The 25,046-nt window shown below is 38.4% G+C and overlaps 1 protein-coding gene across 1 annotated transcript in view; it reads left to right on the top strand.

Moving 5' to 3' along the window:
• Positions 1–25,046, top strand: part of LOC107558616 (catenin alpha-2) — a 128,391-nt gene that overhangs the window by 7,062 nt on the left and 96,283 nt on the right. The window contains exon 2 of the mRNA XM_016242278.1: positions 11,147–11,227. Within this exon, the coding sequence (XP_016097764.1) occupies positions 11,147–11,227 (81 nt within the window). The remainder of the gene's footprint in view (positions 1–11,146; positions 11,228–25,046) is intronic.

The following is a 25,046-nucleotide window of genomic DNA, read 5'->3' as shown; positions in this document are numbered from 1 at the left end:
ATTAGAAGAAAGAAAAAGTTAATGTATTTTTGAGTAAGAGAAGTTTTGCACTGTTGAGGTGCTCTCAGGGGCAGCATATGAAATAGCCATAAATTGCATTACACTCATTGCATTACATTCAGAATTGTGTTCATTCAGATTCTTCAAAAGTCAGAACAGCAACAAAAATGGCTTGCTATTTGATTTTGTGTTTCCTATTGAAAATTAAATTGGGGTGAAGCTTTAAGGTCACGTCACAGCCTTTAAAAACCGTGGTCTTCTTATGGTATTCTAAAGAGTGTTTTACTAGAGTGTTTTACTAGACAAACAGTTCTATATGCCTGTAAGTCATGTTAAATATATACCACAACGTTTAAATTGTCAGTTACACTTGCATATACAAGGCTTTAAAGCTGTTAGACATGGACTGAAAGCTAAACTTTGATTTGGTTCCATGAGTTTAAGGTTCATATGTCAGCGGCAGAGCACATTGGCCACCAGGAGCCAAGAACGTGTAACTGAAGTGCTCTCTGTAATAAGATACAACACTAGTAGAATGCTACAGGCTTGCATGCCAGTATTTTCATGATCTTTTGGTCTCCATTGGGTGTACACTGCTCCTGTCCAATTAAATATATTTTGAAGAATGTTTCAGCTGTGTTTGTCCAAACACTTTGAAAGTCAATGGGGTCCAAAACAACATTGTATACAATCTGTCAATCAATCAACCAATCAATCAATCAATCAATCAATCAATCAATCCTTTATCAAAATATCTTCTTTTGTGTTCCACAAAATACATTAAGTTATACAGGTTTGAAATTACATGATGGTGAGTTAATTGAATTAATCCAGTCCATAGTATTGCATTTTCGTTGTTGGGTGCATTTAAGAAAATATTTGTACAGTATAATTACAAATGTTAATAAGGCAAGCCATTAAATACAATGGCACATCAAATTTGAGCTGTATTGCTTTACTAGCAATAGGTTAAAATAATATATTCCCATCCACCAGGCACCTGGTGAAGTCAAATAGTTAAGTAGCTAATCAGCTAATCAGGTCAAGTTAGCTGTTCCTCTGCTATGTTTATGGTTGCAGTCTTTCCAAGGTATCATGTATTTCACAGGAGTCCAACTGTAATTTGTTTTATCTACAAGGTATGAATTGCACTTCCCTCTGAGATGCCTTGGGATTGGCCAGGTGAGAGGTAGATTGGATGCAAGCTTGTTCAATTTTGAGAAGGAAAATCGATAAGGCATCGAGAACTTATCTAAATTCATCTGACTGAATTTGATATGAAAATCTGTGGATACTTTTCCATTCTGAATGTAAGCTACCTTTTTCTTTAACTATTATAAATTTATAAAACAGAATCATTTTGATTGATTTTGGAGTAGACGGTGTACAGTAAATATCAGTCGAACAGTATACAGTCAAATACAGTTAAATAGCAAAGATTCAGAGTGAAAATATTCAATAGCATGAAATTGCATTACATTTCAAGCATCGAGAATTTGATGGCTTTTCAAAGTCAGTTTCTGTAGACTCTGATCTGATGCTGTAGTTTCAGTTTCCTCTCATCTCATTCTCCAAAGTAAATACAGTGTAAGAGGCATATATGGGGAGAATATGTGTACAAACCAATGCCAATTATACTGTATGTACAGCGGCATCCGAAAATCTGAGAAAATGGATTTGAGACAGTTGTATCTTCATTCTCTCTGTCTGTCTTCCATCCAGTAAAATGTTTTGAGAGTTTTGTGAAGAGTATATGTATATGTTCATGGTGAGTCCTCTGTGTGGGCGGGATATGTGTGTGTGTGTGTGTGTGTCTCTCTTTTATTGTTATATATAGGTCTGGTTTGCAGTGAATAATTGGTTGATTGAGCCTTACATTGGTACATAACACAAAAATAGTTGGGAAGCATTGCATTAGTGATTGTTATTGACCATATCAGTTTATTCCCTTAAGTAGGGGTCACTTTGTCTCCTTCATATCTGTCTATTGTTCTTCAGTGTTCTCAATCTCCTGGAAGACCATTGCAATGTGGTCTGTAATACTATTTAAATTGGCATTTAAGTGATGTGGGGTCGGTAGCTGCATCCAGTGTGGAAAATGGTCTTTAAAGCATTCCTCTGGGGCATCCTTGTCTCCTGCTCTTGATTGAAGCAATTTCTCCCCTTAATGTGAAATAATACTGTTTAAAACGGGAGACTGACGAACCCATATGAAGTGACAGAACATGTTACCCTTAATGTCCAAACAGGGAGCAAGAAGGCAAATCAGTAACAATTAAACAGTTCTGTGTTTAAGTACATGCATAATATATTACACTATATGAATAAATTGATAAAAATTATTAAAGAAAATACAAAATCCAAGCATTTTAGTGGTCTCAGATGTTTGGGGCCTGCTATATATTGGTCTAGATTATGATTATCCAGCCAATTTTATTTGAAAGCCCATAGTCTATTAATGTAATTTAATGTGGACTAAATGTTATTGTTAAACAATTGCACACTTAAAGGTTCCCTTGAAATGCTTAGAAACATGCGGCGTTACTCTATGTGTTGATGTCATTTTAACTGAAACAGGAAGACAGGGCGGGACAGATCAAGCAGGGTTTTGAATGCTTATATCTTCTAAATGCAAATTGTGTCACTGTTTTGGAGCCACACTGCCTTATAGATAACCTTAAGAATAACATATTGATACTAACACCCAAAAAACTTTAATTTTGATTTCATGGGGACTTTAAACGCATCATGGTAATAAGCTGCTATAACTTTTTTTGGAACAGTTTTGTCTGTCATCATCTGTGTTGGCCAACAAATAATCATAACACTCCTTGCAAGCTTCAGACACAGCTGTGTCTTAACATTGAATAATAATAAAGCTTATGTAAAGCCAATGTTTGTATCTACATTAACTCAGGAAATTCACCCTCACAGCTGAAAATGTATCAAAGTGGAATTGGAAACGTCATTTGGAGTTCCTCGTGTACATCTCAAACTCTGACAGGAAGCAAAAGAGTGAGAATTCTTGTGAAAACTTGGAAACAATTCTGAAACGCACTTGTGTGTTTTTCCCTTGTACCCATCCATGTCATCATTTCCATGAGAAACATACTTCAAAGAGGGGAAATCTGTTGAGTTGCCTCTGGGTACTTCTGTTTCCTTCAGATTTCAGCTGAAAGACGCAAATTCCATGATATTCTGTAACAGCTTTGTTGTGGCCTTACCTTGGACAAAATTTGGATAGTTAAAACTTGGCACCCTTTCTCTTAAGAACTTTCTCTTGTAACTACGCAACACCTGCCATTTTCCTGACTATGAATGTTGTGCCATCTGTTGCAAATCCAGGCAACACAGCAATAGTTTATTTATTTATTTATTTGTAGTTATTTTTTTGTTTTTTACAATTCTGAAAGCCGTATTTGTGAGACACCCTTGTCTTAGAGTGCCATACAGATGATTAGCCTGTCATGGCGCACTAGTAGAACAAAGGGAAATGTCTTTAGATTGTGTCTTGTTCTCTTGGGTTTGCTGATTCTGAATTCCATGGAGATTTGCATGTCTCTTCATCCAGTTTAAGAATATTGACTGAACTAGACAATTTAACATGAGCCAGCTTTTGCACAGCCTGTGTATTAATAACATCTAGGCGGAACTGGAGGACGGTTGCTTGGCAACATGATCATTAATTTTGAGCAATCTCATAACACTCAGGCTGAATACAACTGTTTCTGCTATTTCAACTCTTGCCTCTGATTTGCAATTCTCTGGTCAGATGCCTCGCCTTTACTCAGCACTGATGAAAGATTTCATTTTGGTACAAATTAAGGAAAAGGTAATTGATTTGTTAATTAATTCAGTGAATCCAATTTTGGAATCAGGTATCCATGTTGAATTTTATGTTGAATTAGCTCTCTTTCACTCTCACTCTTTCTTCCAATTTCAATTTCAAAGCACTTTATCAGCATGATTATTTAACATACAATATTATCAAAGCATCAGTACACACAATATAATAAGAGGGATTAAAATGAAATAAATAAAATAAAAAATGACAATGGTACTAAAATAAAATAAACCTATTTATATATACATATACATCTCAGATGATTTTTCTTAAAGCAATGACTGGTTTGTGAAGCTGTTCACTTCAAAAATTTATTTTTCTGCAGTAGATGCGTGAGTGCCCGGGTTTGAAACTGATGTTTGTTGGACATTTGAGAGTTTCAGACAGGGCTGATTTAGGGCCCTGCTCTAAGTTGTAAGAACTCCATGCTGCCATGTGTTAGGAGAGCTTGATTTCAGATATGTTCATGGCTGTCTTTCTCTTTCTCTCTGTCTCTCTTTGCTGAAAGGTAAAGGGGGGTTAGTGCTTGGCCTCCTAATTGCACTCCATGGTGCCAAAAAAATCATATGCTGTTTTTATGGATACTATTTGAAATGGCGGCTCTGGTAAAGGTTATGATGGCTTCAGTATCCAGTACTTATTCTGAGGGTCATCTTCCAAATGAAAGCGCATATCCCAATTAACAGTTTGCTTTGAATATAAATTAATGCCTGGCCAAAAACCTTTGCACATGGATCATTATGTAGCTAAAATAATCTTCATTCAGACTGATTCTGACCTTTCACCATTGTTAAAAAAGTGACATTCTGCATGTTTATGCAACATTTGATAAAATGGTTAAATGTATCATTAGTTCAGTTATGCATGATGAATTTCATACATTACCATTAGTAAGTTAGTTAATTGTTTGTTTGTCTGTTATTTTTCTAGCATGCATTTTCATTGGAAGAAGCTATTCCACTGGAAAATAAGTGAGATTCTGAGCAATTATTTCAATTATTTTGAGACAGTGTTCCTAATAAAACACTTTAAATAGATTGCAAATGGCCTCTTAAACATCCCTGCATTGCACCATCATTATGTTCTCATGCACTCTGACCACTGTATCATTTTCTGGCAAATTCTTGCAGGCATTTAGTTGTTTCAGCCCTGCTGTCCATATTTAATAGGATACTGTTTGTGTTTGTACAGAGCAATAGCCTGCAGTCTCGCTGCTGAGAGAGAAAGAGAGAGAGATGGAACGCGTGTTGTCATCTACGTGAGAGTTTCCTCTGACACTGACATACAGGAGCCAGCTGTGAGCTGTCTGGCAGATCGGACCTAAGGGAGACGGCCGTCACCGCTGCAAAATCTTTAATTACTCGCTAACAAGTGGAACCATCCTCATTTCAACCCGAGCACATTTTACCAGCTCACTCTGACAGGGGAAAGAGATTCCATTTTTGAGGGCAACATCCCATAGGAAAAATGTATTGCTCAGTGGTTGTTTTTCCTAAGCTCAGGAGACTTAGTTGTGATTCTCATGTATTTCTAATTTTAGTCTCAACAGTGTCTCCAGATGTTTCTCCTAAAAATCCTTAGGAGAAATAAAAGTAGACACAACTGAGACATGAGAAAGTTCTGAAAGAAAGGAATCCAAAATTACAATGGGAGAGAAACGTTTGAGAAACATGGGAGATCTCTTTATTGTCTTGCTGTAATCTCTTGCAAGACTCCATTATAAAAGTATTTTACTACTTAGAGGTAGCTGTTGCTTTTTTATTGTAATGGGGCTTTTCACCTTTAATGGTCAGGACAGTAGGAGTAGAGAGGGGAAACAATTAGACAGGTGAGAATTGAACGGAGGAAAGTACCTTTAGCTGGGATTCAAACCTGTGTTGTCTGAGGGGCAGTTGTGCAGATGTGTTGCCCACAAGGCTATGGCTCTGACAGAGCTTACTCTTCGCTCAGGATACTAAGGGGTGATTCTCTTATATGTCTCATTGAGATATCAGCTTTGTCTTAAGATGTCTTCAGTTTTATTTTAGGAGAAACGTTACACTTTTACTAATATTGTAAATACTAAAACTGTCATTTAAATATTTATTTATTAATATCATTTAAATAGTAGTTTAAATAGCATTACACATCTCAGAATAGCAAGGGTTACTAGTTTAAATGTTTACATTTATCTTCAATGTCCAGCATTGTATACACCACATTTTCCAAACACACTAGAAAGGACTTACAAGTGCAAGATGTTTAGTATAAGAGCAATACCTTTTTTGTAACAAATGTAACACTAGTGTACCACTGGGTTTTTTTTTTTTTTTTTTTTTGCTTTGTTTACTATTAAATTTTGTCTTGTACAGCCCATTTTTGCATGTAATATCACTATGCAATAAAACACTATCTACATAAAACAACTTTAAATATGACAATTCATGTATTGTCTTTGATTGAAATGGTGTTGATAAATGACATTGAAGCTAACCAGAGTGAAGAAAAATACATAAATATCTCTTTACCATTTCAAATATTTATCCTAGACAGATGTAATGTTTTTATTATTTATTAGCTCTAAAAAGGGGAATATTTATGATGAATTATAACTGGTTATGATTCATAATAAATATTTAGATTATATCTTCGAATTAACTGTAGCAGAATCAATATTACAATTATTTGATCTGTCCGTCCACCGAGCAGACAATATAATCATTCTTCTCAAAATTGTCTCCTGAGACAAAAACTCTAACACTGTCACAATGGTCTCCTTTAAAGCTTTAGAAGAGTTCTCAACAATTTTACACACTGTGCTCAGATTTTTCTCCTACACTAAAGACTCGAGAGCTCTCACATTTGTCTCCTCTAAATTTCAGAAGTGATCTCAATAACTTTACAAAGTGTGCACCAAGTCAAATGCCTCACTATGAGCTCAAACATTTATTCCATATAATATGTATTAATAATCAAATTAGTCAATTAATTATCAAGACTGAGTCGTAAGCCATTTATGTGCCTTTCAGCAAAGAAAGCTCCAGGGTTACATTTTCTGTAGATCAGTTTTGATTAAGGCATCCGGTACATTACTATTTCCAACAACAAATTATGTGCCTAAGTACATAAACATTGTCCCATTAACATTATCCTTATTTCTGCATAATTTCTCTCTCAATATAGCCTTTAACCCCCCCCCCCTTTATTTAGTGCTTTTCAGGTACTTGACTTGATGCACACTTTGTAAAGTTGTTGAGATCTCTTCTAAAGCATTACAGGAGACAAATATGAGAACCCCAGATTATTTAGCTAAAGAGACAAATCTAAGCACACAGTGTGATGTTGTTGAGATCTCTAATCTGAACTTTTGAGGAGACAAAAGCTAAGGAGAAAAATCTGAGCACAGTGTGCGATGCTGTTGAGATCTTGTTTGAAACTTTGGAGGAGACAAATGTGAGACCACCAGAGTCTTTAGCTGAAGAGAAAAATCAGTGTGATATGCTGTTGAGATCTTGTTTGAAACTTTAGAGGAGACAAATGTGAGACCACCTCAGTCTCTAGCTAAGGAGAAAAATCTGAGCACAGTGTGTAATGTTGTTGAGATTTATTCTAAAGCTTTAAAGGAGAACATTGTGAGATTGTTAGAGTTTTTGTCTCAGAAGACAAGTTTGAGAAGTAGGAGACTCAAGCAAAAATCTCCATTCAATCTTAAAGTAACCTCATTTCTGTCTAGGAGACATATTTGAGATGTTAAAGAGATCTCACTTTTGATTTTTCTTTCCTATGGGCAGCCACTGGAACAATCAGACAGGAAGCAAACAGGGGCATTCAGACTATATGGTGCATGACACTTAAATATAGCCAGACTTTTCCCTCACGGTATCAAGCCTAGTCCACAATGCAGCTTATTTTGGCTAAGAAAATGCCTGTTTAAACAGCAAGAGATGGTCTGACCAAAATTGACCTTTTATGTGGCCACTGAGGGCGAGGTTTATCTGAAAGGGATTTTTCTTGTACATACAGACCTTGTGATAAAGATAGTTATCCACCCAAACTAACATACAATTTATTTCCGAGACTTACAAACAAAGCAAAATATGCAGTTCTGCTTGTTTACTTGCTATTAAGTGCTTCAAACATTTTTTTTTTCATCGATTTGATTCCACTAACCTGATAGATTCAAGATAAATTCAGTCATTAGTTCTTTCTGATCGACCCAGTACCTTTTAGGCGGATTGATAAAACAATAAATAATGGAATATGTGTTCCTTTATTTTAGAATGTTTCATAAAGCCAGCATTAGTCAGTAAATGTAAAATATGAAGAGTTTGGTTCCAAAACGCGATAAATGCCTTTTTTTTTTATTTAGTTTCCGTCAAAATCAGTATTGTATCTGGTCGGTATTGAAAAATCAGTTTTTAATTTTACGCAAAATGCGATATCCGCCGAGTTCCCTTTCAGTCGGTCACTCTCGACGTCACGTCGGAGGACCGACGAATTGGGATCTCACTTAGAGGGACCAATCTACTTCGAGTGTAAACTAAACGAGCCAATGCACATTGGCATGCGATTATTGCATCCAGCTGCTGCTGATCACAGCGTGAGTATAAGTAGGCAGCAGGTGCAGCGCATATTCAGCTTTTCGCTTTGGAGCCGAGCGATCACATCGTTCTGCTCCTGAATACTGAGAGAAAAGACTGAATGAGTTCTGCGCGCTCTTGGAGAGCTCTTTGTGTTGATGGACGGTGCTTCAGCGGTGGTGGTTTCCCGTGTCGAGTGGGTTGCACACATCAGGCTGCACTACCCCCTGTTTGTGTTGCAAATGATCATCTCCCCTGTGCAAGCTGCCTCCGCCTTACACGCTAGGGCGTGATTGCAAGTGCACCAGGCCAAGGCACTGAGGGACTTTTAAGTTCGCCGAGAACTCCGCACTGCGGCGGACCTCGTGCCACGAGCGACGAAAGATGCGGCGCGGTCTCTGGGTCGTGCGATGTCCACTATCTCCTTCGGGAAGGTTCGAGCTTCCGTAACATCGCTGTTCCAAGTAGAACGGGTGCGTTTCCCCAGTGTTATCCAGTCTACTCAGTGGGTAGTGCCATAGTAGCAGTAGCTGGTCCTCTTGTGCAGGCCCTGGCCTACGCCAAAAAGTAGGGGCGTAGTTGGCTTCCACAGGACACTGGAAGGGGCGGTAGCTGTGGCCTTTTGGTAGGATCCCAATTCGTCGGTCCTCCGACGTGACGTCGGGAGTGACCGACTGAAAGGGAACGTCTCGGTTACGTATGTAACCCTCGTTCCCTGAAGGAGGGAACGGAGACGTCACGTCCCGTCGCCACAGCTCCTGTACCACCGCTGAGCGGCCCGGGTCACCGGCTCGGCTCCAAAGCGAAAACCTGAATATGCGCTGCACCTGCTGCCTACTTATACTCACGCTGTGATCAGCAGCAGCTGGATGCAATAATCGCATGCCAATGATTCATAGTGTGTAGTTATTATAAAGTGTTACCAAATTATGTTGTCAGTGCCCTACAAATTAAGGGGTATTAGGATTTTTTTTGTCCCTAAAACTGACAGAAAAGGATAAGGCCTAAGAGATTTCTTAAGCTGTAAAAAAAAAAAAAAAAAAAAAAAATTACTTCGTTTAGTTTACACTCGAAGTAGATTGGTCCCTCTAAGCGAGATCCCAATTCGCCGGTCCTCCGACGTGACGTCTCCATTCCCTCCTTCAGGGAACGAGGGTTACATACGCAACCGAGACGTTATTCTGTCATGTTTTCTCCAAACCGCGACAAATGCCAGTCTCCCTTCTCTGCAGAATGCAATATATCCGCTCAACCAATCACAGTGCACCATTTCACACACTCTAGACATTAATGGCAGCGCTTTGAATACACCCAGCATCCTAGTTTTCCTCATCTACTTTGTACTTTGTGATCAACAAACAAACATTGTAAATGTACGATACCAATCTGCACGATAAATCGCATGTGATTGTCATGTGGAACTCGTCAGTAAAGCCGGTTCTGTGATTAATAGTAAATCTCCATCACGTGCTTTCAGATGGATACACAGAGCCATAGATCATTGACAAGCTATACAATATCGCATTCATAATCGCAGATGAGTCGCATTCGATTATGAACGCGATATTCCGTAGCTTTTCAGTGTAAGTGTTTTTATTAATGCCATTTATGTTTTTGTTAATACAGCGTATAGCACTAGTCAACTAAATGAATGTAACATGGCAAAGATGAATGCACTTTTGGAAGTTGAATGTAAGGGAAATCATCACGTGCTTTCAGATGGATACACAGAGCCATAGATCATTGACAAGCTATACAATATCGCATTCATAATCGCAGATGAGTCGCATTCGATTATGAACGCGATATTCCGTAGCTTTTCAGTGTAAGTGTTTTTATTAATGCCATTTATGTTTTTGTTAATACAGCGTATAGCACTAGTCAACTAAATGAATGTAACATGGCAAAGATGAATGCACTTTTGGAAGTTGAATGTAAGGGAAATATCATTTTGGAATTGCTGTGGTCTAATGTGATATTGTTGTTCATGTTATTTTATTGCTGTAATTAATTTATAGCATTAACAAGATGACCCGTTGAATTCATTTTGGGAGCGATGACTGATTGAATGTATTTTTAGTCCAGTGACTGCATATAAGATTAGTATTGACCAAGTTAATATGTGGATTAACTATGTTGCGTATTTTCAACAGTTTCAATATAAAAAATATATATTTTATATTGATTCAATGGATCTATTGCATTTTGAAAATAAATGCGTCATGGATTTATTACATTTTGGGGAAAAATAATAATAATATTTTATAACAAATATTTGAAAATCAAAATCTGGATTTGAATTTTTAATGTTATTAGGCTTTAAACTGCTGTAAAGATTTAATCCCTGACGTTTTAGGGTCTGCCTGTGGCCAGCCGTTTATGTGGAGGAGAAATGTAGCACAGAAGATTCCTTCATGTCAGTCTGTCTCCAAAATCTGCTACTGTGCTCTATAATGCTCTGTCTTTTTTTATCGTTGGTTATATCCACACCCTATTGTTGCTCTATGCGGCACTTGCGTTATTCCATCCCTGCTGTGTCTACATTTAGCGGCACTTAAAGGCTTCAAGTGTCAAGAGGTTCTTAAAAATCTATACCAAACCCCACCCAAGGCAGACAACAGCATTTTTAACTAAACCTTTCTCTCTTGATTTGTTTGTTACTCTTTCATGTTTTTTTCTGCTGTGAGCTTGCAGGGCATGAAATGGCAATATTACATTTCTCCACCTTTCTTTCTTATTGCAGACCGGAAGAAAGGAAAAAGGAGACCCATTAAATTCAGCTATTGACAAGATGACCAAGAAGACCCGTGATCTTCGCAGACAGGTGAGTCAGTCCTCTGTCTGCTGTCTTTCTAGAAAATAAGAAAATAAAAAGACTATGACCACTACATTGAAAGAAAGTAATATATTATCTCTTGTCATTCAAAATCTGTTTTTTTTATGAAACATTGTGTTACATGGAAACACAAAAGGACATAAATAAGGGATGAGGGGATGGTGATTGTAACTGTCAAGCTCCAAAAAGCACATAAAAGTATCATAAAAGTTGTATATATGACATGTGCACTATATTATGATAGCTTTGTGTAAGGAAGAGACTGACATTTAAGTAATTTTTCACTGAAGCTCTTCCGCTCTGCCATTTGAGTCCCTTTACAATAGCATCACACTTTAAGAACCACTGGTTTACTGAATCATCTTTTCTGAAAGCATCAGGTATTAACATTTGCACAAGGAAACATAAATATGTTTCCTTTGAGTCTGGAGATGATTCAAACCTCCAAATAAAAACAGACAAATGCTAAAAAGGGAACTGTAATGCACACCACTGAACTCTTTGTTGTATTTTTACTCAATGTTCAAGAAGACAAGTCTTTTGAGAACAGTTTAGGCTTAAATAACACCTCCTCACATTTCGGAACATCTGACTGTCGTGCATAAGAGCATCAAACACCAGTATGTCTCTAACTCAAGAAGCCGAGGTCCACACTCTTGACTTCAGCAATCAGCACAGCTTAAAAGCTCTTTTGATGCATTTTCTCTCTCCATCACCATGACAATGGAACAAAGTGTCAGATCAGTCAGCACTGATATAAACTAAAAACAGAGCCTAGACATAAAACTGCAAGGCATTAGACAGAAGCCCACTCCTATCAGACTGGCATTCCCATCAGGAGAGTTTTTGCTGTAAACGTAATAGCGAATCAACATTACATTACACTATTATGCGATACTATTACCTGACATTTGCATCAAGGAAATGAAGTATTCTGTCTGCTCTTCAGTTTAAAGAACAAGGCTAGATAAATATTTCACTGGTTAAGAGAAACATAGGCACTCCTGTCAGCCCAGTTAGGGCAAGATTTTCAATATAAAGCATCATAAATTTGACACATTGTTGTTGAATGACTTTAGAAGACTTGACATACTTTTGATACTTTATGGTGCTTTTTGTCATTCTGGAGTTTGATAGCACCCACACCCATTTACTACTTTTATTATAAGGAAAAGAGCAGGTAGGATATTGTTTACCAAAAAAAAAACAATCTTGTGTGTTCCTTGTAAGAAAGAAAGTCATATTCTAGGTTTGAAATAGCACGAGGGTGAGTAAATGGTGACAGAATTTTCATTTTGGGTGAACTATTCCTTTCATAAACTCACCATACAACACATTCAGGTAGGGAAAATTGTCCCTACACTCTAAGCATCAAGATGTCAGCTGTCAGAGAGCATACAATCACCATAGTCACCCTCAAGATTTCTTCACATGCTCTAGAAGATTGTTGTGTTCGACCATTCAAAACGTGTTTTGTGTTCTGGCAAAATAACATTTTTTTTTGCACTATTTTATTATAGTAGATGTTTTAACAGTGCCTGGTTATTTTTTGTACTGCTATTACAAGTTTGAAATGGACTCTTCCCTGTCTGCCTGTTTCCCTGTTGCTCATGCCATAACTCAGGATAGTCACTTGTGAAAGGTTTAAGACCAACAGCATCATTGGGGTATGTTCACACCTGGCTTGTTTGGTAAGTTTGTTTCAGAACCTGGCACATAGTCTTCCTCAATTTGGTTTGTTTAGGCTTATATTAACGCAAAAGTCTTGTTTATATCTGCACCAATACAATCAGTCCAAGATTGTCTGAACAAACCCTTTCAAGGAAAGTCTGTTCACTCAGTGTCCATATGTGCAATGTCTCCGGGCAGCTATTTCGGGCATCCAAGACCAAGTCCTATCTAAATGAATGGGAGAATCCTGAAATCTCAAAAACTGCTTGCCAAACTCACAATTGAATTGCATATATCAAATCAGCAACAAAATCTGAAATTGTCTGCCCCATAAATGTAGTTCCTTATGCTCAAATATCCTTAAAAAGGCTTATTTTTCAGGCTAGACTAGCCAATGCGCGAGTCTCAGGTTTATATGGGAACTGGAGCTTCTAAGGGCCGCTGCAGTGACACAAAGACTTTTCCAATCAGCGATTGGCTCTTTCACTTAGAAGGCGGGCATATTCTACCGTATTGCACGTTGCAGTTTCTCTCATTCATAAGTAATAGAAGTGAACCGTCTTTGTATATCTATAGTCTTTGGAACAAGCTGGTCTCTGCCCAATTAAAAATAAACTCTGCAGCAGTCCAGTTGTGGTGAGAAAGCAATCTAACCCAAAAGTGAACCGATGCCAGATTGCAACAATTTAAGGCACTGTTTCCGAACAAAGCATACAGTCTAAGGGTCTGATAATGCACTTAGTCAGATGGCATTCTGAAGTGATTGGCTCAAAAAGTTCTGTGGGGCCATGAGCAAGTGTAGCAGATTTTAAATCTCACACTTCCGGGTGGTCCTGGGACAGTTAAGATGAATATTAAAGCTAACAGATTGCCTTCTCCAGGTATTATAGACCTTCTTGGCCTGCCCCCACTGAGAGAAGACCCTCTTTACCCCACATCACAGTAAATCCACAGAGAGAGCAACTAACGTGGAATGGATGTTCGTTTTGAGCAGCCTGCTTTAATTACACTCTTGGACTTCAGGAGTGTGTTAGTGGGTGTATAAATCAGTCGGCGCAGAGGTTAAGAAGCAGTACACACACACACACAGCTGGAGATAGCACATGAACATTCACCATTTACCCTCCCCCCGGTTTGTACAGTCTTTTATAATTGGAAAACATCTTTTAAAATCTTCCCACTCCCACCCCCTTCACCAAGACTGTAAATTTGACGGGCGCATTTTCAGACTCAGCAGTCGTACATCACCTCCCTCGTTTTTGCTCATCTGCGCTCCTTCCCCCCCTAGCTGAACCACAAGGCCACACGTCCCGCTTCTTCTGTCACCCGCTTCGCTGGACCAATATTTAGAAAGCTGTAAACTTTTCCTGACACATGTATTGTAGTTACATGTCAGCTGAGGGAACCGGCTGTTTACAGATTTGCCAGGCCACGCATTTTTAATCCTCTTAAGACATTTATTTCATTATCTTTCATGGTCTGGGGGGGGCAAGATGTTTCCCTCACGGATGCATGGAGATTTTATGGTACAGTAAAGTGGTTTAAAGGAAATGAAAAGTGTTTGATAGCCCTTATTTACCCCGGCTTACTCCACTCCGGTGTCATCTCCCGGTAATTCTGGCTGATCACTTCCTGTTTCCTCTGCTGGTGAGCTCCATATGCTCTTGCATCTGATAAACCACCTCTCACCTTTACAACATGTCGCTAGAATCTCATCACAAAACAAATTACATTGTAATCACTTTAATGGGGTTTAAGTTCCCGAAAAAAAAAAAAAAACTTGCCAAGGGATCAAGGAGGATTCTAAGCAAGTTGCGGACCAAGCTGTTGATGTTTTTGATGTGAAATCCTTGCACATATGTTGGATGTTCTCATTATGTATTTTAATTTCAGAGTGATCTGTGAGCAGCACTCACTTGCTGTGATTGTTCTGTTGTTTACTGACCTTACAGAACATCTGTCACAGACTTTATTAAAGCAAAACAGCCCAAATCAGCTCTAAAATTAATTACAAATTGTTATTGGGTTGTATTAGTTGATTGCGGGAAAATGGTGCATTTCCTTCACTAGCACAGGAGTTAACTGATGCACAACTCACCCATCTAGAACGCAATACAACCTGTACGGCACGCTGTGGAACATGTGATATTTGCGTACATTTGCATTTATAGATCTGGGTAGACATATGTGCTAGTAATGGCATGGTTTGTGTGTGTGTGTACACGAGTAATTGCATTTCCTTCTCAAGGCTCAGCCACTGAAGGTATAAGATGCAAACCTCTGATCCGCTCAGGGCTTTTCAGACCCCTCAGTCAAATGAATGGAGGCATCGCCATCTCATCAAATCAGTCTCACCGGGGAAACATCCGAGTGTCTGTGGCAGCCGGCTTTGAGTTATTACTGTCTACCTGGCAAGAGAATATAACACCCCGACCAGTGCAAATCAAGCAATAACAGTGAGCCCTGTTCACGATTGCAGACATTGCAGAGGACCTCGCCGGATGATTTTCGTATCGCCCTTGCTGCTTAATCTGTGTTGTATTACATTTGCACTGTTTAGGTTCGGCATGGATTTATGAATGGTTTCTTTTTTTTTGGACAGACAGACAGACAGACAGACAGACAGACAGACAGACAGATAGATAGATAGATAGATAGATAGATAGATAGATAGATAGATAGATAGATAGATAGATAGATAGATAGATAGATACTGTAACAAATGCTAGTTGTTAGTTAATTTTAGTTAATTAGATAATGCATCAACTAAAGTTAACTAATCTAACATTATTGTAAAGTTATAGACAGACGAAGAAAGCAAGCAAAAAAGAAAGACACTCAAAACTAGCCTGCCCCAAGATTACTGGCAAAAAAAATGTTTTATTCAACATTGGAAAAACAAACAAATACCTGTATATGCATATATTTTCTTTCAGAGTTGCTTAAGTAATTATTATGGTTTGACTACTGGTGTGTGATTGTCTGTGTAAATAACTAATTATCAAATAATTAAATTACTTGTGTATGAAATAATTTCACATAGTAATTGTATTTTTATTAAAAAAATAAATACATATATACAAATGCTTCACAGTTCATAGGTAGACAGATATGGAAATTGTGGTTAACTCTTTCTTTGTTCTAATTTGAGTGTTTAGAGAAAGACAAACCAAGAGAGAGAGAGAGAGTACCGTCCACCATGCTGCTTTGTATAAATGCATAAGCAGGTCTTTATGCTACACAGGCATGCATATATATACATGCATATGCAAGATGCATCTATGCAACTTCAGCCCTGCAGTAAGATCTCTGACTAATGCATTAGCATCACTATCAGATCCATCAATAGTGCCACAGAACAGATTAAACTAGTTCATATATACAGTAGAGATTAACCTCAAAAGAGTCTTCCATTGCCTTTAGCCTCCTAAGCACTTGAATCTCCTACCGATTCCCACACTCACTAACATTTCCCTTTTTTCTTTTTTATTAATGGGATGACGTAGTGGTTCTGGGCTTGTAATCAAAAAGTTACTAGTTTGAGCAGCGCAACAGGCGATCCATGAACTATCACCACTGTGCCCTTTAGCGAGACACTTAGGTTGCTCCAAGGGAACAGTCTCCGTAATGAGTGTACTTCAAGCACTTTGGATAAAAGCATCCATTTTCCTACTATGGTGGTACCATGGTTCTGCGATGGTACCCATTTAACAGAAGCTTTTATCCAAAGTGACTTACAGCAATCTTATTGAAGAGACAGGCTCCCAGGAGCAACCTAGTGTTAGGAGCCTTACTCAAGGGTACATGGGTGAACTTTTGGCTCATTCCCTAAGGACCCGGAACCTCCAAATGTGCACTTTCTGCAGGGGAATGAGTTTTAGAGTGGGGAAGGACACTAAAAAGGGATGGCTTGTGATGTCACTACAGAGAAGGTAGAGATTGTGAATATTAATTATTCTGTGCTGATGTTGAAAGACAGTCTTCACAAATGTTATACTTGCATTACTTAATAATTTCCCATGAGTCAAACCACTTACGTAGGAATTCTCTTAAGCTGTGTCCGATAGATAGACAAATATATAGTGATGTAGTTAGCAGTGATATACTGCTGCTCTGAGAAATGAATAGTTCAGAGGCCAAAAAAAAAACCTACCTGTTTGAAATCATATCAAATACTGAAACTATGGCAAATTATAGTCTGAATGAAGTCAACAGAGTTTGGATACATATTTAAAGGGGTCCTATTATGCTCTTTTACAAAGTCTTGATTTTGTTTTGGGGGTGTACTAGAACATGCTCTCATGCTTGGTGGTTCGAAAAACGCATTATTTTTCACATAATTTACATGATTAAAATACCTTTCTCCCCAGCCTGGCACAAACGGCTCGATTAGTTCCGGCTTTGATGAAGGTCCGCCTTCCGAAAAACAAAATGTGTTGTGATTGGTTAGCTGTCCCAGTGCGTTGTGATTGGCAAACAGCTTAGACAGTGTTTCAGTACTGCCACGCCCCTTGCTCCGTCCTTCAACAAAAGCTTTTAGCGAATCCGGCACTGTACTCCCTCGTGTTGTGGAAGCTGTCCTCAGTAAAATGCGCAGCACACAATAGCAAATTGGGGTTATAATGCTCAGGAACAGAGTTAAAAAATAAATTGCAACCACTGTTTCCTGACATCATCCGCTTTCGGAAGCCCAAACAAAGATGTTTGGGCATGGAGGTGAAAAAAACAGCGTTTCAGGCGGTCGCACACTGGACGAGAAGCGCAGCGTCGCTTCGCGCCACGTCTTTAAAATTCGAATATATTATTTTCTATGAGTGTAGGCACACCGGCGGCACCATTCAGCATCTGTCCGCGGTGCCCAGCTACGTCGTGTTCTACTTGTAAGTATTGTTCTAGAAATGCCCAAAATTTTACGCTACAATAACTCTGCAGCAGCACTTCTTCTTCATCGTCGCGTCTGATGCACTCACTCAACCAAGCGTTCTAACCACAACCTCGCCCCTCCCCAGCCCCCAACCATTAGAATTTCTGTAGGCAGAAATTATTTTTAATGATATTCTAATGAGCCGCTTTGTGATATCACAAAGCTCGGAAACCAACGCTGTAGTCCAAACGAGCCGTTCGTTGTAGTTCTTGAAAAGGGATTTTTTTTTAAACGAAATATCTCCCTTTGGAGTGGACTTTTAGATTTGTAACGCTCTAGATCTTTTTTATGCCCAAACATACACACTACACACTGACTAAAATTAAAAAAGTGAAAAAGCATAATAGGACCCCTTTAATATCAGCCACCGGCAATGAGTGCTGTAAGTGGTGGGGGCTCTGGTGCTCCTGCATAGGTGAAGCGTAACAAACTGCAGGATAAGGCTCACATGCTAGATTTTTTTTGTTTCCACCTGCTTAGACTGCTGGGGCATGTTGGGTAGTCTATAGTGGAGACTTCTTGCCAAGTCCATGGGATATGTTTGGTTATTTTATTGTTTTACTATTATTATTCTGTGCAGACTAGTTTTGAGGTGGGATTTAGAATGTGGTTGCATATTAATTTAAATGTAGTTATTTTTAAAATAAAGTTTTTTTTTATTTTTTTTTTTATACTTGGTTAAACACATATCAATGTGACCAATTTATTATAGATAGAAATATCTATATTCACAATCCACAAATTACAGTATTTTTATTCATGACTAGTATACATATTCTTACTTCAAAAGAATATCCATCTGCAAATAATAACACAAACATTCTCAGTGACTACAGACATTAAGTGCTCACATCACTGTTTGACTACTTTATTTTTTCTTTGCTATCTATCTACATGACCAGAAAAAAAGAAAGATATCGTATCACATCACTGTTGGCTACTTCACTTTTTTCTTTGCTATTATTCTGCATGAGCAGAAAGAAAGAATGAAATCGTATCACGTCACTGTTTGGTTATCCACAGTCACAGGGTGCTCTCTGAGCTAGTGGACCTCCTAGCAGAGTAATTCAGCAGTCACGGAACTAAACCCAGCATTTGTCAGACCTCTCCCCCAGAGGCATGCCTCTCAGATGCCACTGAGTGCTTGAACTACCATAATGCTCTGCCACCGAGAGAGAGAGAGAGATAGAGAGTGAAAACAAAATAAGAATAACAGCATAAGCAGAACACAAAGAGAAAAATATCTGACGTACAGCCTTTTAGCTGTTTAGAAACTGGATGAATAATACTGGAGGTGTGTGAACGTACCACGCTGAACTAATACTCTTAAATATCTGTTCTTATGCAATTAGCAGTCCCCCCACACATATCCCTTTACACCAGTTTAAGCTAGGTGTCATCTGTCATCCCATTCCTAATAAATGTATCTGTCAAGTCCTCCCTTCCAGCTCTCTGTTGATGGATAGCTTACTCCAGGATGCTCCTCTAGTGAACAACACTTCTCTGAACATATGCTTAAGCAAGCTCTCTCTTTCTCTTTCAGTTTCTCTCAATGGGGATCCATTTTGTGAATCGCAATCAGAAACAGTTCGAATTCCTGCAGTGTATGTGCTTTGATGAAATTGCTAATACTATAAAAAGATGACAAAATAATTTGTTATTCTGAAAATACACTAATCTTTTGTAGTTTTCTCATTTACCGTGTGTGTATATGTGTAATTATCGCTATTGGCATATGGCTTGTTTTTGTGACCTTGTGAAAGTATAGGCATCTGACTGCTGTTGTGACAGTGTCTTGTTACCGCAGCCACTTTGACTTCTTTGGAACTGTTTAGCTGACAGCTACTCTTAATCTACATCTAAGAAATTCTTCAAGAGACAGGCACACAGAGAGAGGTTCATAAATCTTGCTGCTCTCAAAGTAAAATCACTTTTTCAAAGTAGAGCTCAGTTTTAACACTTCTAAATCAGTTTCACTCTGTACATTTACCACATTTATGAAATTCTCGAGCAGAAATTGTTTCAACTTTAAACAATCGCTCTGATGATGTCTGCAGTCTGGAGAGTTTTGGTTCCCTCAGTGCTCTGAACTGTCAGGCTACTACTGTACAGTATATGGCAGCCATTTCTTAAAACCTAAAGGGGATTGCTTGTGCGCAGCATGTACTGTAGTATGCATGCTTCGACATTTTTACATGACATCCTGTGCAATTCTCAGGCACCTACATAAGCATCTTTAACACGGTTTGTGTACTTTTTTTTTCTTTTGTGCTGTGTACAATTTGAGCATAACAGAATGCAGTGATTTGCAACTTTTCTACTGAGCCTTGTTACAAAACCGGCATTGAACCTTTGTTTTGTATTCAGAAGCAGTTCCAGTGAAATGTTTTGAATGGCTGTTTCAGAATCCCTCAACATTTGTTACACTTTACCTTCCGAAAGTTTAGGGTCGAGAAGATTTTTTGGGAAAGACAAAGAACCATTTAACTGAACATTAGCTTCAGCTGAAGTTAACTTAATTTCGTATTTTTGGTTACTGCATTTTTTTTCTCACACAATAATTGTCAGACCCCCCGCAGTACTACCACGGACCCCCTGTCGAAGACCCCTGAGGGTAATGTTTACACAAGGGAATAATAAGGAATCTTTTGTAAAGAAATAGTTAAACAAAAAATGTAAATAATATATACAGTGGGTACGGAAAGTATTCAGACCCCCTTAAATTTTTCACTCTTTGTTATATTGCAGCCATTTGCTAAAATCATTTAAGTAATTTTTTTTCCTCATTAATGTACACACAGCACCCCATATTGACAGAAAAACACAGAATTGTTGACATTTTTGCAGATTTATTAAAAAAGAAAAACTGAAATATCACATGGTCCTAAGTATTCAGACCCTTTGCTGTGACACTCATATATTTAACTCAGGTGCTGTCCATTTCTTCTGATCATCCTTGAGATGGTTCTACACCTTCATTTGAGTCCAGCTGTGTTTGATTATACTGATTGGACTTGATTAGGAAAGCCACACACCTGTCTATATAAGACCTTACAGCTCACAGTGCATGTCAGAGAAATGAGAATCATGAGGTCAAAGGAACTGCCTGAAGAGCTCAGAAACAGAATTGTGGCAAGGCACAGATCTGGCCAAGGTTACAAAAAAAATTCTGCTGCACTTAAGGTTCCTAAGAGCACAGTGGCCTCTATAATCCTTAAATGGAAGACGTTTGGGACAACCAGAACCCTTCCTAGAGCTGGCCGTCCGGCCAAACTGAGCTATCGGGGGAGAAGAGCCTTGGTGAGAGAGGTAAAGAAGAACCCAAAGATCACTGTGGCTGAGCTTCAGAGATGCAGTCGGGAGATGGGAGAAAGTTGTAGAAAGTCAACAACTTTCCAGTCAGTTATGGCAGAGTATATATATATATATATATATATACACTGCTGATATATTTGGATATTTGGGATCAGTAAGACTTGTAATGTTTTTAAAGAGGTCTCTTATGCTCATCAAGGCTGCATTTATTTGATAAAAACACAGAAAAAAACAGCAATCTTGCAAAAATGTTAGTACAAGATAAAATAATGGTTTCTATTTTAATATCCTTTAAAAGACCATTTATTTCTGTGATGCAAAGCTGAATTTCCATCAGCTATTACTCCAGTATAAAATGTCACATGATCCTTAAGAAATAATTCTAATATGCTGATTTATTATTAGAATGATCAATGTTGGCAACAGTTGTGCTGCCAAAATTTTTTTTTGGAAACTGCGATACTGTCACACCCCTGGAGTAATAATGCTGAAAATTCAGCTTTGCATCACAGGAATAAATTAGATTTTAATGTATATTAGATAAATAGAAAGACGTTATTTTACATAATAATATTTCACATTATCATTTTTATTTATTTTTAATTTTTTTAATTTTTTTTGCATTGCAGAATTTAAGATACAGAACAGCAGTCGGATTGCACTGATTCATACTGACACAAATGTTGTCAATGTTACAAAGACACAGAAAGCGAGAGCCCCAGAGAGGCACCACTCTCTGTTCTTCCTTATAAAAAAAAGTCCTGCATTGCTGTGCAGTCGAGGCTGAAGTCAGTGGGCAATACATTAATGCAGGCAGGGGGACTCAGGCTGGAAGTACAGTGCTCCTACTCGCTGATAAAGTCCTCAGTAGGCCCTCACGATCAGGGATCAGGGTACAGTGGTACCTCAGTCTGTCATAGTGGAGTATGATAACAGAAGCAGTTGATAAAACAATGTGCACACCGGCTGTTCTGCCACTCTCATCAACAGTCTAGAAATACCTTCCCACAGCCTGTCTTCTCTGCTTTCTTATTTCTATTTCAAGAAATTGTCAATTGTCACACTGCCACAGCGTCTGCAGCATCCGCTCATAGATGTGTGCATTGACTCAAGTGTTATGTGATTCTCTATGAGAGATGGAGTTGGAGATGGAGGTGGAGAGATGGAGTTATGTGAGTACTGTTATTTGGAATGTGTTATGTAAGGAACTGATTGTTATTTAGAGTCAGTGCTCCCATTAGAGCTGCCTTTCTTATAATACGTTGTAACTTGTATTGCATATACAATTTCAATGAGCTATAGAAATTTAAAACCTTCAGTTGATGTCAAGCATCGATTATTGTTTTGGATAAAGTGTTGTGCTTTGTTTCATAGCTGAATTGTGTCAATGCTTGCTCTACAGTCTGTTGAAGTTTAGTGGTGATACTATATTTCAAGTCAATTTTAAAAAAGTAGAAAAAATTAAATAAACAAATAAATAATGAACTAAATAAATGATGTATTTGGTTATGTAACGGAGGGAACACAGGAAGCGTGCAGATCCATCTGCAAGGCTTTATTCGCAAGAGACGTGGTCAAAAACAGGCATAGGTCAGACAATGGCAAACAGGTATATCGATGGCAAGGCAAGAGGGATAATCCAGGTACACAGGCAGTGATCAGAACACGGGGAAACAGACAAGGCAAGATGATGAAAACAAGGAAAAACAAGACACTAGGCTCGGTAAGGCAGCTAACACTAGGGGAGTGAAAAACGCTAGACAATACTCGGCCATCTGAACAGGAACTGAGTGGGTGTTAAATAGAGTGAGTAATGGCTCTCAGGTGAGCGTGTAATTAGTGAAGGCCGTGTGATCAGTGAATTCAGCTGTGTAAGTGCAATGGATGATGGGAACTGTAGTCCGGAGTGACATGTAACAGTCTGTGTAGTGTAAGAGTCAATGTAATGGTAGAGTGACCTCTACTGGTAATCGGCCCGGAAGGCCACGGGCCGGATTCGTGACAGGTTATTTGGTCCCACTTTATATTAAGTGTCCCTAATACCTGTGTACTTACATAGTATTGTGACTTGCATAAAGAACTTGCATAAGCCATGACAAAATAAATAAACAAATTAACAAATATAAAGGTAGATATACCTTGTGCTATACACAATTTCCACTAGCCTCACTCTCCCAGAAATTTGGTTATCTTACTAATTGATGGTCAGGTTAACAAACTAAGACTGAAGGCACTGGAGATTCAGAGGCTAGGAAGTCATTAGCAAGGAAAGCTGACAGTGGTCCCTGTCCCTCTAAATGTAACTGTTTAAATTACACATGCTCACATTACTGACTGGAATGATGTTTCTCTTGATCTACAAAGCACTGTCTGTCTAAGCATTTCCTCACAATCTCCTGGGGATCTTTACACCCTGCAGGGGTTTATGCAAACGAAGGGTGTTGATTACAATACACAAAAGCATTGCAAATTAACCTCCCGCTCTTTCTGTGGATTAAAGGAATCATTTCACCAAAGGAATGTAAAATTTAAGAGAAAAAAAAAGCAATTGCTTTGAGCCCTCTACGGAAATTCTTGCCAATGATATTTGGTAAGATGAAAATATCAAGTGCTTTTGAAGGCAACAGTGTCAGATCCATGGGCTGTAATTCCTCTGCTGTTCTAACATGACTTTGAATGCTTATTCTGATAATCTTAGTTTCTTGCCTTCCCTTGCTCGCTTTCTCCATTAGGGCTTGGATTATTGGCTGAATAATAGATCTCACTGCATAGTTAAGGCCAAAAAAGTGTAAGCAGGTGAACGCAACCCTTGCGCTGACCCAGCCACATCTTAATCTGGCCAGTTGCACTCCTGTAACCTCGTCACACCGCTCAGCCTTTCCACACTCTCAGAATTGCAGGTTTACTTGCACTGTTATCGAGTAGTAATTGAAGGGTTTGACCCTGTGGTGAAGGAGACTGTGTAACTTTGTAGTGACAGTTTCTGGGCACTCGTTTATCATGGCTCCATTTAAACAAGAGTTTCCAGGCATTGAACTCTGAATGGCCAAGAAATGAACATTTACAGCATTAATAAATACAGTATATTGTATGAGTTGTAGGGTGTGTTTACTTAAAGGAATGTGCCGGGTTCAATACAAGTTAAGCTCTATCGACAACATTTCTGGCACAATGTCGATAACCACAGAAAAAACATTTACACAGGATAGATTGGGAATGTTTACAAGGGTCACGTTCCACTCAAAGTAATTACACTGGAAACACAAAACCAGAGGTTCATCCAGCTAGAAAAGTAGTTCCATTTAAAAAAAACAAAAGACATTTAAAATAGCTCAAATATATACAGTATATTTTTATGTAATCATTTTTGTTCATGTTAATTCATTATTAGATGTAGCGTCTGGACCACTCAAACACACAATATATATTTTGTTAGCTAGATTTAACAAATACTCTGTAACACCCCAGGAAGCCGAACAGGCCCCTGGTTCCATGGCAACCCTGACACCCGATACTTTTACGACCTCCTGGAATTTAGGTGAAGAAAATTGCTTCCTTGCCCATAAGGAAAATCCACAAGGGAAGGACTTTTCTTTGCTAATTAATTAATAGGAAACCTTTCTTTGAATGAACACACATGATCCTTCAGGTCATTGGGTATATTATTGCCATCGTGTATTTTGTCTTTGAAATTGTATACTGTTATGCAGGCTTATAATCGAAACACACTCCTGTCAGCTTACATATATATAACGCTACCATGTTTAGTATCTATGAATTCGTATTCGGATGATTCGGATGACGCAACATATTAGTGTTCTAAGAGTCTTTAGTAATTTTTATCCAAGTTTCATATGCAAATTACCATGCTTTCAAACAAAGGGCCATAAAAACGCC

This window comes from Sinocyclocheilus grahami, unplaced genomic scaffold, assembly GCF_001515645.1.
Source record: "Sinocyclocheilus grahami isolate Dianchi unplaced genomic scaffold, SAMN03320097.WGS_v1.1 scaffold653.1, whole genome shotgun sequence".
Classification (NCBI taxonomy): Eukaryota; Metazoa; Chordata; class Actinopteri; order Cypriniformes; family Cyprinidae; genus Sinocyclocheilus; species Sinocyclocheilus grahami.
The sequence above is the reverse complement of the archived record's forward strand: the minus strand, read 5'-3'. Positions and strand labels throughout refer to the sequence as shown.